This window comes from Lissotriton vulgaris, chromosome 6 (assembly GCF_964263255.1).
Source record: "Lissotriton vulgaris chromosome 6, aLisVul1.2, whole genome shotgun sequence".
NCBI classification, from domain to species: domain Eukaryota; kingdom Metazoa; phylum Chordata; class Amphibia; order Caudata; family Salamandridae; genus Lissotriton; species Lissotriton vulgaris.
In genome coordinates, this window is record NC_141694.1 from 219,696,384 (window position 1) to 219,713,418 (window position 17,035).

The window sequence follows — 17,035 nt, forward strand, 5'->3', positions numbered from 1 at the left end:
TCCCCACTTCCAACCCCCGTTTGCCCCCCAATATCCTCCGTTCTACCCCCCTCAAAACCCTACACACCCTCCTTTTTTAGGCAGAGGTTGGGGCAGAGGGCGAGGGCGAAAAAGAGGGAACGCGCCGGGAAAGAGAGTACAGTGGGAGGAAGCACGTCCACAAGGTATGGACACGAGGAGCACGAGCCGATCAGGACCACAATAAGCCTGGTAGTCAACCTCTCTGACCGCCTCCTCTCACAGAAAGAAGTGGAGGTCCTACAAAAAGGTCTAGGTTTTGTTCCGACTCCTAAGATAGATCAATTCCAAGAGACTATGGAACTGAAGTCCTTTTTCAGAAAAGTCAGGTTAAAAGCCTTCTTTGAAGGCAAACCTTGTGAACCGATAGAAGACTCTGGACTACACAATCCATCTACGTTCACGCCACACAATGGAATGGTCCCCCCTGAGGTGCTCACATTCGAACAAGCAGTTCTGAAAGATATTTCTAAATTGAATAGACACACACCACACTGTAACATCTCCAGGGATGAAATGAAAGTGTTGAGATCACTGGCTGATGATCCACTGGTCACTATAAAACAAGCAGACAAAGGAGGCGCCACGGTTCTAATGAACACCAAAGACTATGAGATAGAATGCAACAGACAACTGGGCAACCAAAGGTACTATACTCCGATCAGTAATGATCCTACCCAGCGCTTGCTAACTACCATCACGAGCCTGGTCACAAGCGCCGAATGTGATCAATGGATCACGAGAAAGGAGGCAGACTTCCTGATCAAAAAGGAACCTAGGGTCCCTTATTTTTACATCTTACCCAAGATTCACAAAGCAACCAGACCGGTACCAGGGAGACCTATTGTCTCAGGGATTGACTCCGTCCTGGAGCCCCTATCGCAATTTTGCGACCACTTTCTGCAACCCCTCGTCAAAAACATCCCCTCCTACGTCCAGGACACCACAGACGTGTTACGCATTCTGGACAGTTTGCAGAATGCTGAGGAGGTGGATCTATTAATTACCCTAGATGTGGAGGCCCTCTACACGAACATTCCTCAAAGGGCCACTCTAGAGGTAATTGAGGAGAGACTAGGCCTGGAAAGGTGGTCTTCCGACACCCCTCAGTCGTTTATCATGGAATGCGCCACCTTAGCGCTGACAGAAAACTATTTTGAATTCAAGGGCAAATTTTATCACCAGACCCAAGGCACCTCTATGGGTAGTACATTTGCTCCCTCGGTAGCCTGTTTGTATATGGCCAAGTTTGAAAGTACACACATAGACCATGAGTCCAATCCTTTCCTAAATAACATTAAATTGTGGAAACGTTTTATTGACGACATCCTGATCTTGTGGAAAGGGCCCACAAGTTCCCATGAAGCCTTCCTTGAATGGGTCAATGCATTAAACCCACATCTGAATTTTACCATGACTTCATCACCCAAAGAGATTGCTTTCCTGGACTTAACTATAAGACTAGACGAGGGGGCGGTTAGCACCACCATGTATCGGAAACCCACCGACCGCAACAGTCTCCTGCACTATAAAAGCCACCATCCTAAGGCCCTGCGCACCAATTTGCCCTTTGGGCAATTCCTGCGTATAAGGCGCAATTGCAGTGATGTGCGTGACTACAAAAAGGAATCCACAATCTTGTCTAGGAATCTTCTTGACAGGGGTTATCCCAAAAGCGATGTTCTGAGAGCTAAGAAACGGGCTAGAAATAACAATCGCGAGGCACTGCTTGAACGCCGGGAAAAGGCCCCGACTGAGAACCAACCCATCACATGTGTGACAACGTTCACCCCCTTGTCTAACCAAATTAGGAAGACAATCAAACACCACTGGGGAATATTAAACACAGGTGACATGACCCTGGAAGACCCCAGGTTCGCCTTTAAGAGGTCACAGAACCTTAAGGACATCTTAATCAGCACCCGACCCAAGAAGGCCAGTAAGGAAACCCAACAGACACTGTGGCATCTTCCACCGGTCACGGGTCATTATCCCTGTGGTATGTGTGGCGTCTGCCGATACACCAGGACAGTGAAAACTATACAGCTCTCTGAGACCTTCACATGGGAGTTGAGGCACCATACCAATTGCAACACCTCACATTGTATATACCTCCTCACTTGCTCTTGTGGGTTGCTGTATGTCGGAATGACAACCCGCCCCATTAAAACCCGCATTATTTAGCACCGTAGCAATTTCCGTTGCAAAAAGACACATACCAAGATGTGTAAACATTATGTAGATCATGGCCATGACGAGGACTCAGTCAAGTGGGTGGTACTCGAGTCCAGCCCTCACTGCCCCAAGAATGCCCTCTTTTATAAGGAACAGAGATGGGTCCACCGCCTATCCTCTGACAGATTAGGACTCAATGAAGACATCCCGTGGCACTCACTATGAGCTACTCGAATTCCAATATATAGCTTTGCTGCCATGTAGCCTCACAACCAACATTAGGCTATAACCTGGAATTATACCTCCCCTCTCTGGGTTCATACCCCTTGGAGAACTTAACCCACACTCAAATATGGGGTCCTCACTAGTGGCAAACACCATGACCAGTAATTATGTCAACACCTCAGGGTCTGTTCATATACCCGGAACAAACGACCCTTCATTTCTCATCTATTACTATTACGCTATTTACATTCCTCTATAGCGTGTACACTTTCAGACGCATTACGAATCCACCTATAGAACGTAAGGTCTGTGGACTGGCTCAGGGGTTCAGGCATTGTCACCCCAATCCAACATGGCCGCCACTCCACTGTCTGACACCACGATGCAGCAAGATACTCGCTCCACCACAGTTTAACACACTGGAGCGTAACCCGGTTCCAACGGGACCCAATCTCAGCACTAACGGGTGTCTTATATAAAGATTAGTGACACGCGACCACATATTATAGTCCAACTCACGCAATAGCTACTCCAGTCTAAGATGGCCGCCCTGGGATCGGCGGGAAACCACGTGACACGCCAATAGGCGGTGACGCGCGCTTCGAGCCGATTCGTTGCTACCAATGTAAATAACCCTTCCCGCCGAGCTCCCATATCTACTCGAGCTCGGCGGAGAAGGGTAGGTCAGACAGCAAAGGCACAAGCGACTGGAGGTGAGTGTGACAGCGGGATGTGAATGCGCTATAAACCAGGAATTCCATATGGTTTTAGACACTGCCCTTTGACTAATGGCTCCCTGGCGGGTTGTCTACCTTTTACCTCAGTTTTAGACTTAAGGACTCCTCCTTGATGCCTTCCCCCGCCGACCCCTCAGGTGGCTGGTAGTTCTTGGCAAATAGGTGAGTGGGCAATGTGAATATGAGCATGCTAGAACAAAAGTTTGTTATTGAATCAGTGTGTTTGCAACTGTTCACCAACACCACCTTGATACTTGAATGGGTGTTTTCCACTTTAGCGACTAAGATCAATACACGGTATGAACCCAGGTGTACACTATTACCTGGATAACTGCTGCATATTTTAAATCCTTTTTTTAAACCTCTTCACACTTCACAAACAATCCACCTCACCTATTCAGTGATAGTGCTGTGTGCCACACGAGTGACGCTTGGCATACATTACCACTTAGGCATGCATTGATTGTTACTTGAATCACAAGTACACCTACAGCATGCCACACTACTCACTGTCCTTTCCCATGGCGTGACCTTTTTTGCCATTTTGCATATTGTTTGTAATCATTGTTTTTATCTCCTTTCTATGTTTAGGCATAGGACAACCCCCACAGAGGTAAAATAAACACAAACTCACACATGACACCAGCATGTTGTAAATCACCTTTTAATAGGTCCTGATGAATCGCGGGTAACTTTTACCCACTGCGAGAAACATGTCGACCGTCTTCACCACTAGCCCCATCTAGGTTCACCTGACTATGCTCGTTGACTCCTAGTAAGCTAGCCCCCTGTTTTTATTTGCAGCGAGGGACCCCCAGAATAAAATTGATTCCGGTACCCTTAGCTACATTTTAATTATCCCTGTTCCACTATCACATACCCCCCTGCCCACACACCCACACCTCACCATAAGGCTGTTGGAAAAAAGATCTCCGCCAAAGAGCCCCTCTTTGAGGTGAGCCCGTCGGGGATTGCACCGCCTCCCCGACGAGGAGCAACCGCCGATGATGAAGCATGACATCCTTCGGGGTGTGTGAGGCCAATCCATCCAACACAATGGATGCCCTTGGGTGTTACATTTACACCTTTGGTCACGCCAGTTAGTTCCTTCCTTTAGTCACGCTTAGGAACAGTTCAGCAACCCTTCCTTGTTGTAACCATTGATACGGGCACACGCTGTGACTGGACCTTCCACTCCCCTGAGTGGTAAACGGTGTCCGCTGATCTATTGATCATTTCTCCTTTCTCCCTTATTTTGACAACATACGCTACTTAGTTATCATATTGTATATGTACTCCTATATAATTTCTCTAACCAAGATGGCAGAAGTTTTTGTATTATTCACTGTGTTGGCATTCAGTATAACTTTTGTCTGCTTCTGTCTATTACTCATTGCAGCACATGTCTTCTATGCAAGAATCACTACAGCTCAGTAAATATTGAAAAAACACTCCTGAATGTATTCTTTGCATTCCTCTCTAAGAGACTGGGAGAACGAGTGCTTGAGCGAAGCGTTTGTAATCTGTCACCACGCTTCTTGAGGGAACAGAGTTGTCATGTTCAGTGGTTGTCAGAACCATTTGCTCCCTGTTTAGGCTTGGTGGGGCGAACAGTTGCACTGTGAGCTAGCTGGGCCAAAGGATAACATATCCTGCGGGAGTGCATGGAATCAGTCTGGCACCATACTAAGTTTATGTTGCCCCAAACGCGAAGTCTACGAGCAGTAGAGCCAAGAATCTCCTGGGCTCGACCTAAGCCAGTATTGATAAGTCGAATACAATGCAGGGTACTCTAGCGAGTCGTAAAACCACATTGCTCTGGGTGCATGACTCCCTGCTGTCAAGTAATGTGAAAATCTATACCAATTAAGAATATGAAACAATGAAAATACCATCAACCACTACACACCCTACACTGCTACCACAGAAGCATGTCGCCCAATCACCCTCACGGAAAAGAACACAACGACCACTCAATACGTGGCCGCACATTAGAGGTGGACCTCCTCCTGTGTAGGATCACTGGCCGCCTTCTCGTTGGGTGCTACCTTGAGGACCATATCCCTCCGTCTCCCCACCGGCCCACCACCATTAGGACTGCACACGATGGGCCCACTGCCTGGTCTATGTACCCTCATGGAAGGCAATCACTTCCGATAGTCACCACCTTCAGAAGCCATTATACAGTTAGCGCAGGGATTTGCAGTTCTCCGGAATGTCCCTAATCACTGTCCTGCAAGTTCCTGTGCCTCGTCTGGATTGCGTCCTCCACCTCGGTTTCGATGTCCTTTGGGCCTGCATGGTCTGCACCAATCTGCCCCTGGTCGGGGAGGGGGAGGGTCATAACAGTGGACTTCCTGCTGCTCCATCGCCCACTCCCTTGCTTCCTCTTGGGTCTTCAAAAAATATGATCATGACTTGTGGACTACCTTCACTTTCGTTGGGAAGTTGGGCAAAATCATGTTTTCCGCTTCATATTTGCTATAACGGCATTAAAGGATCTGCATTGCTTCTAGATAATTTTTGGGTAATCACGAAATACTTGGATTCAAGTGGATTGGAAGGGTAGGGTCCCATGTGTGCATGCCCCATGCAGTATGCAATCACGGTCCCATTAGTTTAATAGCCTGCCAATAATGGGGTGTGGCGGTGCTCCTGGATGAGGGCGTTAGGCGAGAATCTGGTGGGCATACTTCTGCATGACTAACTAAGACAGCACTTCCCCCAAGAAGTAGGACTTAAGCCAGTTCTTCAAAAAGGTTTCTGGGTTTGGGTCTCCACCACTCCTGGAAATCCCATGAAGCTTTGGTTATTGTGCCAGGATCGGTTTTCTGCGTCCTCTGCTTTTGTCACCAGCATCCGGGTGGTGGACAAGAGCCCTGTCATTTACCCCTTAAGGTCGGCTACTATGTCTTCCAGAGTCAATATTCTACCTTCCGCCTCTGTTATCTCCTGGCCACATCAGGGAGGTCCTGGCGAAGGAGGCCTACATCTGCTCCCACCTCCCAATTTTTGTTTGGACCGATTCACAGGAGGTCTGGATCTTTTGCAGAATCATGTCTACGTCGATGGAGTCAGGGCGGGGTGGGGGGCAAGAGATCCCTGCTCCACTAGTCACTTCAGCCGCCGTCTGCTCACATGCTGTGATTTTTTTCCAGGGGAGTTGTATCCGCCTCCGCACCGTCTAGGCCCATCCAAATGGGGGGACAACCCCTGCTGGCACCTTCCAGCCCGCCCACTTCCCGAGATTGTAGGGAAGTAGTATGAGCAGACGGGAGGGCCAATTCATGCCCACAGTCACCCCCCAGCCCCTGGGGTGGGGGGAGCACCTCACTATATTTCGTGGGCAGGGCCGGGCTGTCCCCCTCTCTGTAATTCCAGGCATGGGAGCGGGAGCCTGTGGTAAGGACTGCACAACCTGAAGACTCGTCTTTTGTCCCCGGCCCAGGGGCTCTCCTGCTGCACTAGAGAAAGCCTGGCTGGCTGCACACCCCTCCGGTAGTTGGTACGGCAGAATCAATGGCCATGGGCAAGAAGGTCTCACTGTGACCATTCAGGTCGGCACCATGTTCATCTCGTCTACGAGCGTGCAAAGCTGGCACTGCATCTTCAATGGTCCGGGGCCTTCTGCAGGAGCAAAGCAGAGAACTCTACGCAGTCTGGGGCAGAGATGGCGGAGGAGGTCCAGGAGCAGTTTCAAAACACACCCGCAATCTAGGCCATGCCCCCCTTATATTCTATTTTTATTCACTAAATATTTGCGGGAGATTTTATAATGTAGCTGTAGTATATCGTCAAGGGAAGTAGTCAAAAGGAAGGTGTGTTTCGTATCTTTTGTTCGTGAAAGTCATTTTTTTTGGTAAGACATCGTCATAAACTTAAATAGTCTTTAAAGTATGAACTTTGAGAAGGACCAAAAATAACTTTGTTCAAATAAACACATTGCCAAAGATTTTAGGTAACAACTACTCCACAAATCTTCTAACAAATGTGAAAAATCTCAATAATGTAGCACATAAGAGTCAATATAAATGCAAATATAAATGCAAATCAAAGTTTTTCTCTCTCTGATACTCGCTTATTAAAATATATAGGGAAAGAAAAAACTTTTATAATTTAAACAGTTGGTTCTAATCGGAGTGCTTCTTACCAGAGGTTCCTCATCTTATGAATATTCTCCAAGTGCCAGACTGGATCTGGAAGCTTTTTACCCCTGTGATAGGTCTGTGTCGCCGGCCGGAATAAGCTGCGACTTCACCTGCTCACCATGTAATGACATATGTCTACATAAGTTGCTACCTGGCTGTTGCCATTTCTTCCTGTTTTTCCACGCTTCACGGACCCGGTTTGGAGAGCTGTGTGTTTGACTGGCAAAATTCTTCGGCTAGTGAAAGAAGGTAGGTCAGCTGTCACCTCCTAAGGTCTTGCGTTAAACCTTGTTGTCCAGTCTGCTCAACATCTAAATGTGCTGTCTTTGATGCAATCATAGTCCCTCTCCTGCTCCCAATACATCCGAAGGCCATGAGAGAATGGAATGGCAAGTTATTTTTGACTCAGGCCTCAGGGATACGTGACAGCGGTTTCTGCTCCCCTTCAGGTATGTCACCTGACAGGGAACCCTCTCCCAAGAGGTATATGTATCAAAAGGACAAACATTCCATAATTCTTTCTTGAGGAAAGGGCCTGCTTCTAGGACCATTAGGAGACTTCATGATGTTCCCGGACGCTGGATTCTTATGACTGGAGCCAGTTCTGATATTAAAGAAGATAAAGCTGGTACACATCAGCCAACCGTGTGCATGTCTAAGTCTTTTGTCAGGCCATTCTGGACAGATTCAGGAGGTGAGGTCATTAGTTAGGGCACCCTGGAAATACTCAGTACAGTCCTGCTACCCTTTAGGTCACACCCCAACGATGGGCCTGCTTCTGTGCATTTCACAATTTGAATGAGACTGCAAATAATTTGCAGTGCTGGCTGTTGGATTGTGATTGGGTCATTGGCAGACCCCTCTCCTTACTCCACTCAGAATTGTTGGTGGTGATTGATGCCTCACTTCTGAGCTGGCGAGGTCATCTGGGAAAGGTGGAGATAAGATGACTTTTCTCTCTGGCCAAGGCCTTTTTCCACACAAACTGTTGGAGTTATGGGTGAAATGCTTGGTGGTGAAGACTTTCCTGCCTGCCATCAAAAGGCGGCTAGTATAGGTTCTCATGGACAACACGCCTACCATGTGGTGCTGCAGCAAGCAGAGCGAGTGGGGTGGGGTATTTGGTTCTGTGCCCAAATGACTGGATCACCAGGACATTTTTCTGGTAGTAAACCACATGGAGACTTCTCTTAACATCAAGGCGGATGAACTCAGCCGTCGCTGCCTATGGGGTTACAAATGTCATTTAAACCCGAAGTTGGCGCAGGGCATCTTTCCACAATGGTGTGAACTCTGCCCCGATCTTTTCACCACCGCTGAGAATGTGCATCACTTACAAGCTGCAATCACTCTTCAGGCGATGCAGTGGAAGAGCCTGAGGCCTTCATCTACCTGGGCTGTGTAATAGACCAGTATGGTGGCATAGATGGCAAGAATCGGCAAAGCAAGTGCCACCTTTATTCAGCTAAAGAAGATCTTGAGCGCGATGGGCCTAATAAGGCAAACAAAGAGCAGGCTCATTAACAATGTAAATCGGTCCTTCTGTATGCAGCAGAAACCTGTCGGTAAACAGTGACCACCACCTACAAAATCTAGACCTTCATCAACACCTGTTTGAGACATATCCGCTAGCCAAACATATCATCATCAGCAACGACGACCAATGGCAGCAGACTTCCAAACTTCCTGCCCATGAAAAAATCCTGAAACGATGCTGGGGCTGGATAGGTCACACAGTCCGCAAGCATGCGTCAAACACCACCAGGCAAGCCCTGTCCTGGAACCCTCAAGGGAAAAGTAACAGAGGAAGGCCAAGAAACACCAGGCTCAAAGGCATCAAGGCTGAATGCAAAGAGAAGGGCTACACCTGGTATTAGATTGAAAGAAAAGAATCGAATTCGAGGCTTTATACAATTCGCTCACAAGGACCTCCCAGCTCAGCTTGTCACTCCCTACATCCCCAATTGGGTCCTGAGATCCACCAGCGCACACCTAGCCGCTGTTTCCATCCCCTCCCCATTAGAAGAGCCAGAAGTGGAGGGCGGTCTTTTAGCTTCAGTGTTGCCAAACTACGAAAACCCCTTCCCCCGGCCTTGCAGACAACTAGCAACGAGCTGTCCTTCCAAAACTTCTCAGGACTTGGCTATTCAAGAACTAAGCCCATGCTGAGTATCCAGTGTGGTCAGTGTCGCCATATCTCTCAACCAGCGCTGGGATGCCTATGGATAACCATGCTTTCTTCAAATACTCCTAGTATAGTAGTATTTACCAGAAATATCGTTATGGAAGGTAAGGAACTTCTTTCTTTGGAATGTTCATGTTCTACTAAATATGATGTGTCAGCCTCTAATAAAATAGAATTGTGGTTAATCAGTTATATTGTAGCCAACTTGTGCTCGCTTCAAAATTTGGTGCTGGGATCTTAATGCTATGTCTTTGTATCTTAGTTGAAACTACTTGAGATGGCAGGGCAGACATGTAAAGCAAATAAAACAATATGACCTTTTCTTCTCTGATTAGGAATGGGAAGTATGCCAAATCTGTCTATGCCACCACCCATGCCTCCAATGTTACAGTTGCTACAAACTCCATCTTTGGCTTCAATGAGCCCTCTGCCTCCGTTGGTTATTCCTGGTTCTCTAGTGCCTTCTAGCAGTTCAACATTGCCAAATGGAACATCTGGTCTGCTTCAGCCTTTTTCAATGCCTTTGTCTTCAAGTAAGTATGGTTTACTTATAATATATTGATGTGTTTTTTTTTAATGGAAGGTAGGTGGTGCTTTCTATTCCATTTTATGTTGCCAGTGCATTTCCATTGGAGGAAATTATTTTATGGATTACACTTGTGAAATTGGTCTATTGTTACCTCTATGTTTAACCAATGCATTTTCATAAAATGTCCCATTAAAGTAAAACTTGTGTATGAAATAGCTTCCAGTGGAGGAATAATTAAATCAATGGGGTATTACCCATAGAATCAAAGGACCTGGGTGTAAATAGGTATAAAGAAAAACAATGGTCCTCGACTATTGATCAAGGAGAATACTTATCTGAAATTATTTTCTAATTAGAAATGCGATTAAATCTGCATGCTTTAACTCAAGCAAGTAGGAGACATGTATTCAATTTCACACTGGTTATGTACACGTTAAATGCAAAACAAAAGTAGTACCCAAAATTAAAGAAGAAGGAATGTTACCACACTTCGAATATTTGTTCTTAACCAAATTTTCACATTTATTTACAGTTTTATAAAAAACAATTGTAGTTATAAAGGGCGCAAGAGCAGTGAGGAAAGGAAAAGGGTGCTCAAGTGTTTAGAAGAAAAGAGGAAAGCGTATTATACTGTACAATTCCAATATTTACAACAAACAAAAAGCGGGGAACCTTCCGCTTACAGGTTGGCCTGTCCACACGGTTTTGGAGGGGAAGGGATGGGACAATAAGGGTACAGGCACACAAGTTGAAAGGCGTCGACGTTTCGACCCTGGTGCTCTAGGGATGTTTGGGGCCTCGGCTGCGGGTCTTCTTCAGGACAAGGGGCATGAAGGGAGGGGTGGGGGTGGGGACCTTGGCCGTAATCAGGCACGTGCTTTCGTTGGGAACACCAATGAAGCTTGTCAGGGGAAATAAATTCGTCCCGGCTTCCAGGGGGTGGGTCACCTAATATTTTGAGGGTGATCTGATGTGGATTCACTGGACTGGCCAGTTGGTTCTGTTTGATAAAGTGTCCACTATATATGGTGGAGATGGAAAGTCCTACCGGTGCCCCCACAGGCAACCCGGTGGTGATGGAGTTGGAAGTAGCAGTTGTCGGCGTGATATGCTCCAAACAGCGGACTGTGTTCACAGCCGCATTTGAACACAGTCCGCTGTTTGGAGCACATCACGCCGACAACTGCTTGTGGCTACTAGACATTCTAACCAAGGTGACAGAAGTACCGGAATTCACTTAACAGATAAAGCAAATAGACACTAAGAGGAAACTTGGCTACTTCCAACTCCATCACCACCGGGTCGCCTGTGGGGGCACCGGTAGGACTTTCCATCTCCACCATATATAGTGGACACTTTATCAAACAGAACCAACTGACCAGTCCAGTGAATCCACATCAGATCACCCTCAAAATATTAGGTGACCCACCCCCTGGAAGCCGGGACGAATTTCTTTCCCCTGACAAGCTTCATTGGTGTTCCCAACGAAAGCACGTGCCTGATTACGGCCAAGGTCCCCCCCCCCACCCCTCCCTTCATGCCCCTTGTCCTGAAGAAGACCCGCAGCCGAGGCCCCAAACATCCCTAGAGCACCAGGGTCGAAACGTCAACCCCTTTCAACTTGTGTGCCTGTACCCTTATTGTCCCATCCCTTCCCCTCCAAAACCGTGTGGACAGGCCAACCTGTAAGCGGAAGGTTCCCCGCTTTTTGTTTGTTGTAAATATTGGAATTGTACAGTATAATACGCTTTCCTCTTTTCTTCTAAACACTTGAGCACCCTTTTCCTTTCCTCACTGCACTTGCGCCGTTTACAACTACAATTGTTTTTTATAAAACTGTAAATAAATGTGAAAATTTGGTTAAGAACAAATATTCGAAGTGTGGTAACATTCCTTCTTCTTTAATTTTGGGTGCTACTTTTGTTTTGCATTTAACGTGTACATAACCAGTGTGAAATTGAATACATGTCTCCTACTTGCCTGAGTTAAAGCATGCAGATTTAATCGCATTTCTAATTAGAAAATAATTTCAGATAAGTATTCTCTTTGATCAATAGTCGAGGACCATTGTTTTTCTTTATTCCCGTGGAGGAAGGCAAGTTACGGTGCATTACACTTCGAAGTAGCATGTGAGAACAACAACAAGCATTTGCATTGCAATAGGTCTCGCATTAGGAAAGTTTGAGCTATTGGTATTGTAAATGACACATTTTTTATTTGTTTTGCTTTTGAAAATAGGGAAATTAATAGCTTTGTCATTTACAATGCCAATAGTTATAACTTTAGCAAATGTGACACCTATAGCATTTGTAATGCAATATGTGTTGTATTTACGTGACTTGCATGTATTGATATTACAAATAACAATGGCTTTTAATTTTTTTTAATAATGAATACTTAAATAAAAGTTATTGTTATTTATAATGGCAATAGCTTAAACTTTTGTAAATAACTTTTGTGAAGATTATGTTCAGTGTATTTTATTGTGACGAACATCCAAGAACAGAAGTGAAATATTAACATCTTTTTGTTACATTTGTAATAAAGCTTAAAACATTGAGAGAACATATTTGAACCAGTTATTGCTGAATGGTTGCACAGATTGATGCTGTGGTGGGGGTGAGTGATGTGATGGCGAACGAGTGATGCGGTGGCGTTCAGTGATGCTGTAGTAGAGCATAGTGATGTTGTGGTGCCCCTGAGTGATGCTGTGGTGCCCCTGAGCGATGCTGTGGTGCCCCTGAGCGATGCTGTGGTGCCCCTGAGCGATGCTGTGGTGCCCCTGAGCGATGCTGTGGTGGTGCTGAGTGATGCTGTATGCTAAGCTATGTTTTGTTTTGCTATCCTATGTTTTGTTTTGTTATGCTATGCTATTCTATGTTTTCCTATCCTATGCTTTGATTTGTTATGCTAGGCTATGCTGTGTTTTGTTATGCTATGCTATGTTTTGTTATGCTATGCTATGTTTTGTTATGCTATGCTATGCTATGTTTTGCTATGCTATGCTATGCTGTGTTTGTTATGCTATGCTGGTGAGGGTGAGGGTGTGTGAGGGTGAGGGTGAGGGAGTGAGGGTGTGAGGGCGAGGGGGTGTGAGGGTGAGGGGGTGTGAGGGTGAGGGGATGTGAGGGTGAGAGGGTGTGATGGTGAGTGAGGGTGAGTGAGGGTGTGAGGGTGAGAGGGTGTGAGGGTGAGTGAGGGTGTGAGGGTGAGGGGGTGTGAGGGAGGGTGAGGGGGTGAGGGTTTGTGAGGGGGGTGAGGGTGTGTGAGGGTTAGGGTGTGTGAGGTGAGTGGGTGTGTGAGGGTAAGGGGGCGTGAGGGTGGGTGAGGGTGTGGGGTTTTGAGGGTGTGGGGTTTTGAGGGTGTGGGGTTGTGAGGGTGAGCGGGTGTGATGGTGAGGGTGAGGGGGTGTGAGGGTGAAGGTGTGAGGGGGTGTGAGGGTGAGGGTGATGGAGGTGTGATGTTATGTTATGTTAAATGGCACTTTTTGAGCGCACTAACACCCGAAGGTTTCCTTGCGCTTGCTGGAGGGACGTGTAAATGAAGAACGAGGAGAGGATTACCCAGAGAGAGTAAACGGGAAAGTTTTAAGGAGTTTCCTGAACTGGAAAAGGGAGACACTGGATTTAATGACCTGGGGGAGGGGATTCCAGAATTTAGGGGCGAGAAAAGCAAAACGGCGACCCCCGAATTTATTGATTTTGAATTTGGGAGTGACAAGCAGGTGATGATGAGCTGAACGGAGGGAGCGTGCGGGTCGATACAAAGTGACCAAGGATTTCAAAAAAGCAGGACAAGGGCAGTGAAGGGATTTAAATACCATGCAGCCCATCTTGAAGGCTGCCCTCTCCTCCACTGGCAGCCAATGGAGCTTGCGGAGCAAGTGCTTCGCAGATTGCCACCTAGGGATCTTAATGATGAGGCGGGCTGCCTGATTCTGCACGACCTGAAGACGGTGCAGAAGAAATAGTGGGAGTGCATGGTAAAGGGAATTGGAAAAATCAAGGCGCGATAGGACAAGGGACATGACGACCTGACACAGAGCCGCATATGGGAGTAGGTGCCTGACTTTCCGGATCTTTCGAAGTTGGAACATGCACGAAGAGATCGTGGCACCCACTTGAGCTTTAAGTGACAGCTCCGCGTCGATCGTCACCCCCAAGCTCCTAACTGCCTTGAGTGGTGTAGGAGGGGGACCAAAGTCAAGGGGCCAGAACTGCGGGCCCCAATATGCAGCACTTGAGCCAGGGAGGAGCAGCTCAGTCTTTCCAGGGTTACGTTTTAACTGGTTTTGATTCATCCATTGTTGGATGTGGGACATAACGGCGTGAAAGTTGTTAACCGCCTGTGGAGAATCAAGTGGAAAGACGAGCTGCAAGTCATCTGCATAATTGAAGACTGTGACGTCCCAATTATGGAGAGAACAAATTAAAGGGCGGAGGTAAAGATTAAATAATAAAGGGGAAAGTGAAGAGCCTTGGGGGACTCCGCAAGTGGTGGAAGATTTTGACGCAGTGAAGGGACCTAGACGTACAGCTTGTGACCTGCCTGTAAGGAATGACTCGACCCACCTAAGAGCAGAACCCTGGATGCCGGCCTGTCCGACACGGTGGAGAAGGATGTCATGATCCACTGTGTCGAACGCGGCAGACGGGTCCAGAAGAACAAGGGCCTGTGGTCTCTTAGCATCTGCATTCCCTCTCAGAGTATCCATGACTGCCAAAATAACAGCTTCCGTTGAATGGGCCGGCCTAAAGCCGGCCTGATTAGGCCCAAGGAAGCAAGAACTCTCGATGAAATTGGAAAAACACCGGGTGACATGGGCTTCGAGGAGTTTTGACAGATAAGGTAACAGGGATATTGGTCGATAGTTAGAGGGTTCAGCAGGATCCGCCCCTGGTTTTTTCAAGAGCGGCACGAGAATTGCTTCCTTAAAGGAGCTGGGAACTGTGCCAGAGATAAGGGATGCGTTCAAGAAAGGTAGTATGCATTCTGGCAGCTTAAGGCAGATGTCCCGCAGTACCGAGGGAGGACAGTGGTCATTCGGTGAACCCGATCTTACACGGGTGGCTAATTTCGCTAAGGTAGGAAAGTCTAGGATAGGGAGCAGAGTGAGGGATAGAGGGTTATCCAGGGAAGCGTCGGGGAGTGATGACGGCTGTGAGGCAGGGATAATGGAGTCTTTTATTTTAATAATCTTCTCGATAAAGAAAAGATTAAGGGCATCACAGGTTTCCTTAGTCGGGGTTTGGGCTGAGCGAGTCCTGTCGTCAGTAGTCAACTCATTCATGATCCTGAACACCTCTCGAGATTTATTAGTAGCTGAGAGAATTCTATCTAAGATATGCTCCGATTTAGCTGAGAGAATAGCTAGTTTATATTCTCTGCGGGCTGTTACATATCTCTGTCTAGATGAGTTGGAGTAATCCCGCCTCCATGTACGTTCCAGTTGGCGGACCTCAAGTTTTAATTGCTTGAGGTTATCAGAGAACCACCGGTTGGCGTTAGGATGTCTGGTGCAGGGGAACTTGATTACTGGGGCAAATTGGTCACTGGCCCCTTTTAACCAGCCACCGATGTCAGTGTCCATCCTATTAACATCATCATGGGGGGAAGTAATAGGGCAGGTAGAGGCCAGGGTTGCTAAAAATCCCTTAGAGTCGTATTTATTCCATTTACGTGAGGAACCGCCTGCCATCATGGGGGCCTTGGTCCGCCCACTAAGAGTGATGGTCGTGTCAATAATGTAGTGGTCCGACCACACACATGGAAGTGTAGAAGGTTGGGAGAGGGTTACATTGGTAGTCCAAACCTGATCTAATATGTGACCTTTTACGTGAGTGGGTAGAGAGACATGTTGACTCATGTTCAAGCTTGTCAGGGTCTCGGATAGTGCCATGGCTTGTGCACCTGCATTGGCGTCATTGAACCAATAATTAAAGTCCCCAAAGAGGGCGAAACTAGAATATGATGGCAGAAGAGCAGTCAATTGTTCGCATAGTTTCTCAGCAAAGTCCGGCATGGGTCGAGGAGGGCGATATAAAAGGGCAAAAGAGAAAGCCCCAGCTTCCGTTCCCAGGCTAATAATCAGGTTCTCTACTTGTGATAATACGAATGAGAACGAGGAAATGAGATGAAATCGTTTTGAAATGATAGCCGCCACCCCGCCACCAGGGTGGCTAGCGATACGGTCAGCATGGAGGATGAAATAATCTGGGGGAAGGGCAGCCAAGATGTCGGGGAGAGAATCCTCCGTGAGCCAGGACTCAGTCAACAGGAGTAGGTCAGGTTTTTCCTGTGTCAGCAAGATAAAGATGTCTGCCTGATGTCTCACCATTGAGCGGGTTTTTAAATATAATACCCGGATGGAGGTATGGTTCTTTAAAGGGACAGTCGGGGGGGGGGGGGGGGGGGGTACAAAGGTCGTAAAGAGAGGGGGATTTGCGTAGGATACCGAGTGCAGTAAGTTTCCCCATGGTAGCTAAAGAGGGAACATGACAGGGTAAATTAAGGTCCCGCAGTTGCCTAGCTGTATATGGAATGATATGGCTAGTATCCCCTGCCCCTGGGCCCGTCCGGACACGGACGGGCACAGACGGGCTAAACTCTGGCGCAACTCCGGCGCGCCTACGACGCGCCCGCTGCGCTCGTCCGCTGCGCTGACACATAGTGGGCGTTTAAATAGGAGAATGACGAGGGGGGTGTGGCGAAGCTCCAACTCGCCGGCCAACCCAAGCCAAGATGGCGCCCGCGGCCGCTGGGGAGCCCGTCTAAGCGATCAGCCCGCAGCAGGCAGCTTGGCCTCTAAGAAGGTAAAGTGAAGTTAGTAGCCTGTTGATTTTCAAGGCAGAAGGTTAGAAACAAAAATCACAATATTTAAAAAGTAAATGTCGCTACTCGTAGTCAGCAGGACAATAGTTAAAATGAATACAGCAGCGCTCCAGCTATCGCACACTAGCCCTCTGCCACCAGGCAGCTTTGCGATCACTTGGAGGGAGAAAGGTTCACTCCTAAATAG

At 47.4% G+C, this 17,035-nt stretch overlaps 1 protein-coding gene across 4 annotated transcripts in view; it reads left to right on the forward strand.

Moving 5' to 3' along the window:
• The window catches only part of ITSN2 (intersectin 2), a 1,355,209-nt gene that overhangs the window by 316,863 nt on the left and 1,021,311 nt on the right, over window positions 1–17,035 (forward strand). For all 4 annotated transcript variants that reach the window (XM_086926255.1, XM_086926257.1, XM_086926256.1 and 1 more), the window contains one exon: window positions 9,824–10,021. In XM_086926255.1, the coding sequence (XP_086782381.1) occupies window positions 9,824–10,021 (198 nt within the window). The remainder of the gene's footprint in view (window positions 1–9,823; window positions 10,022–17,035) is intronic.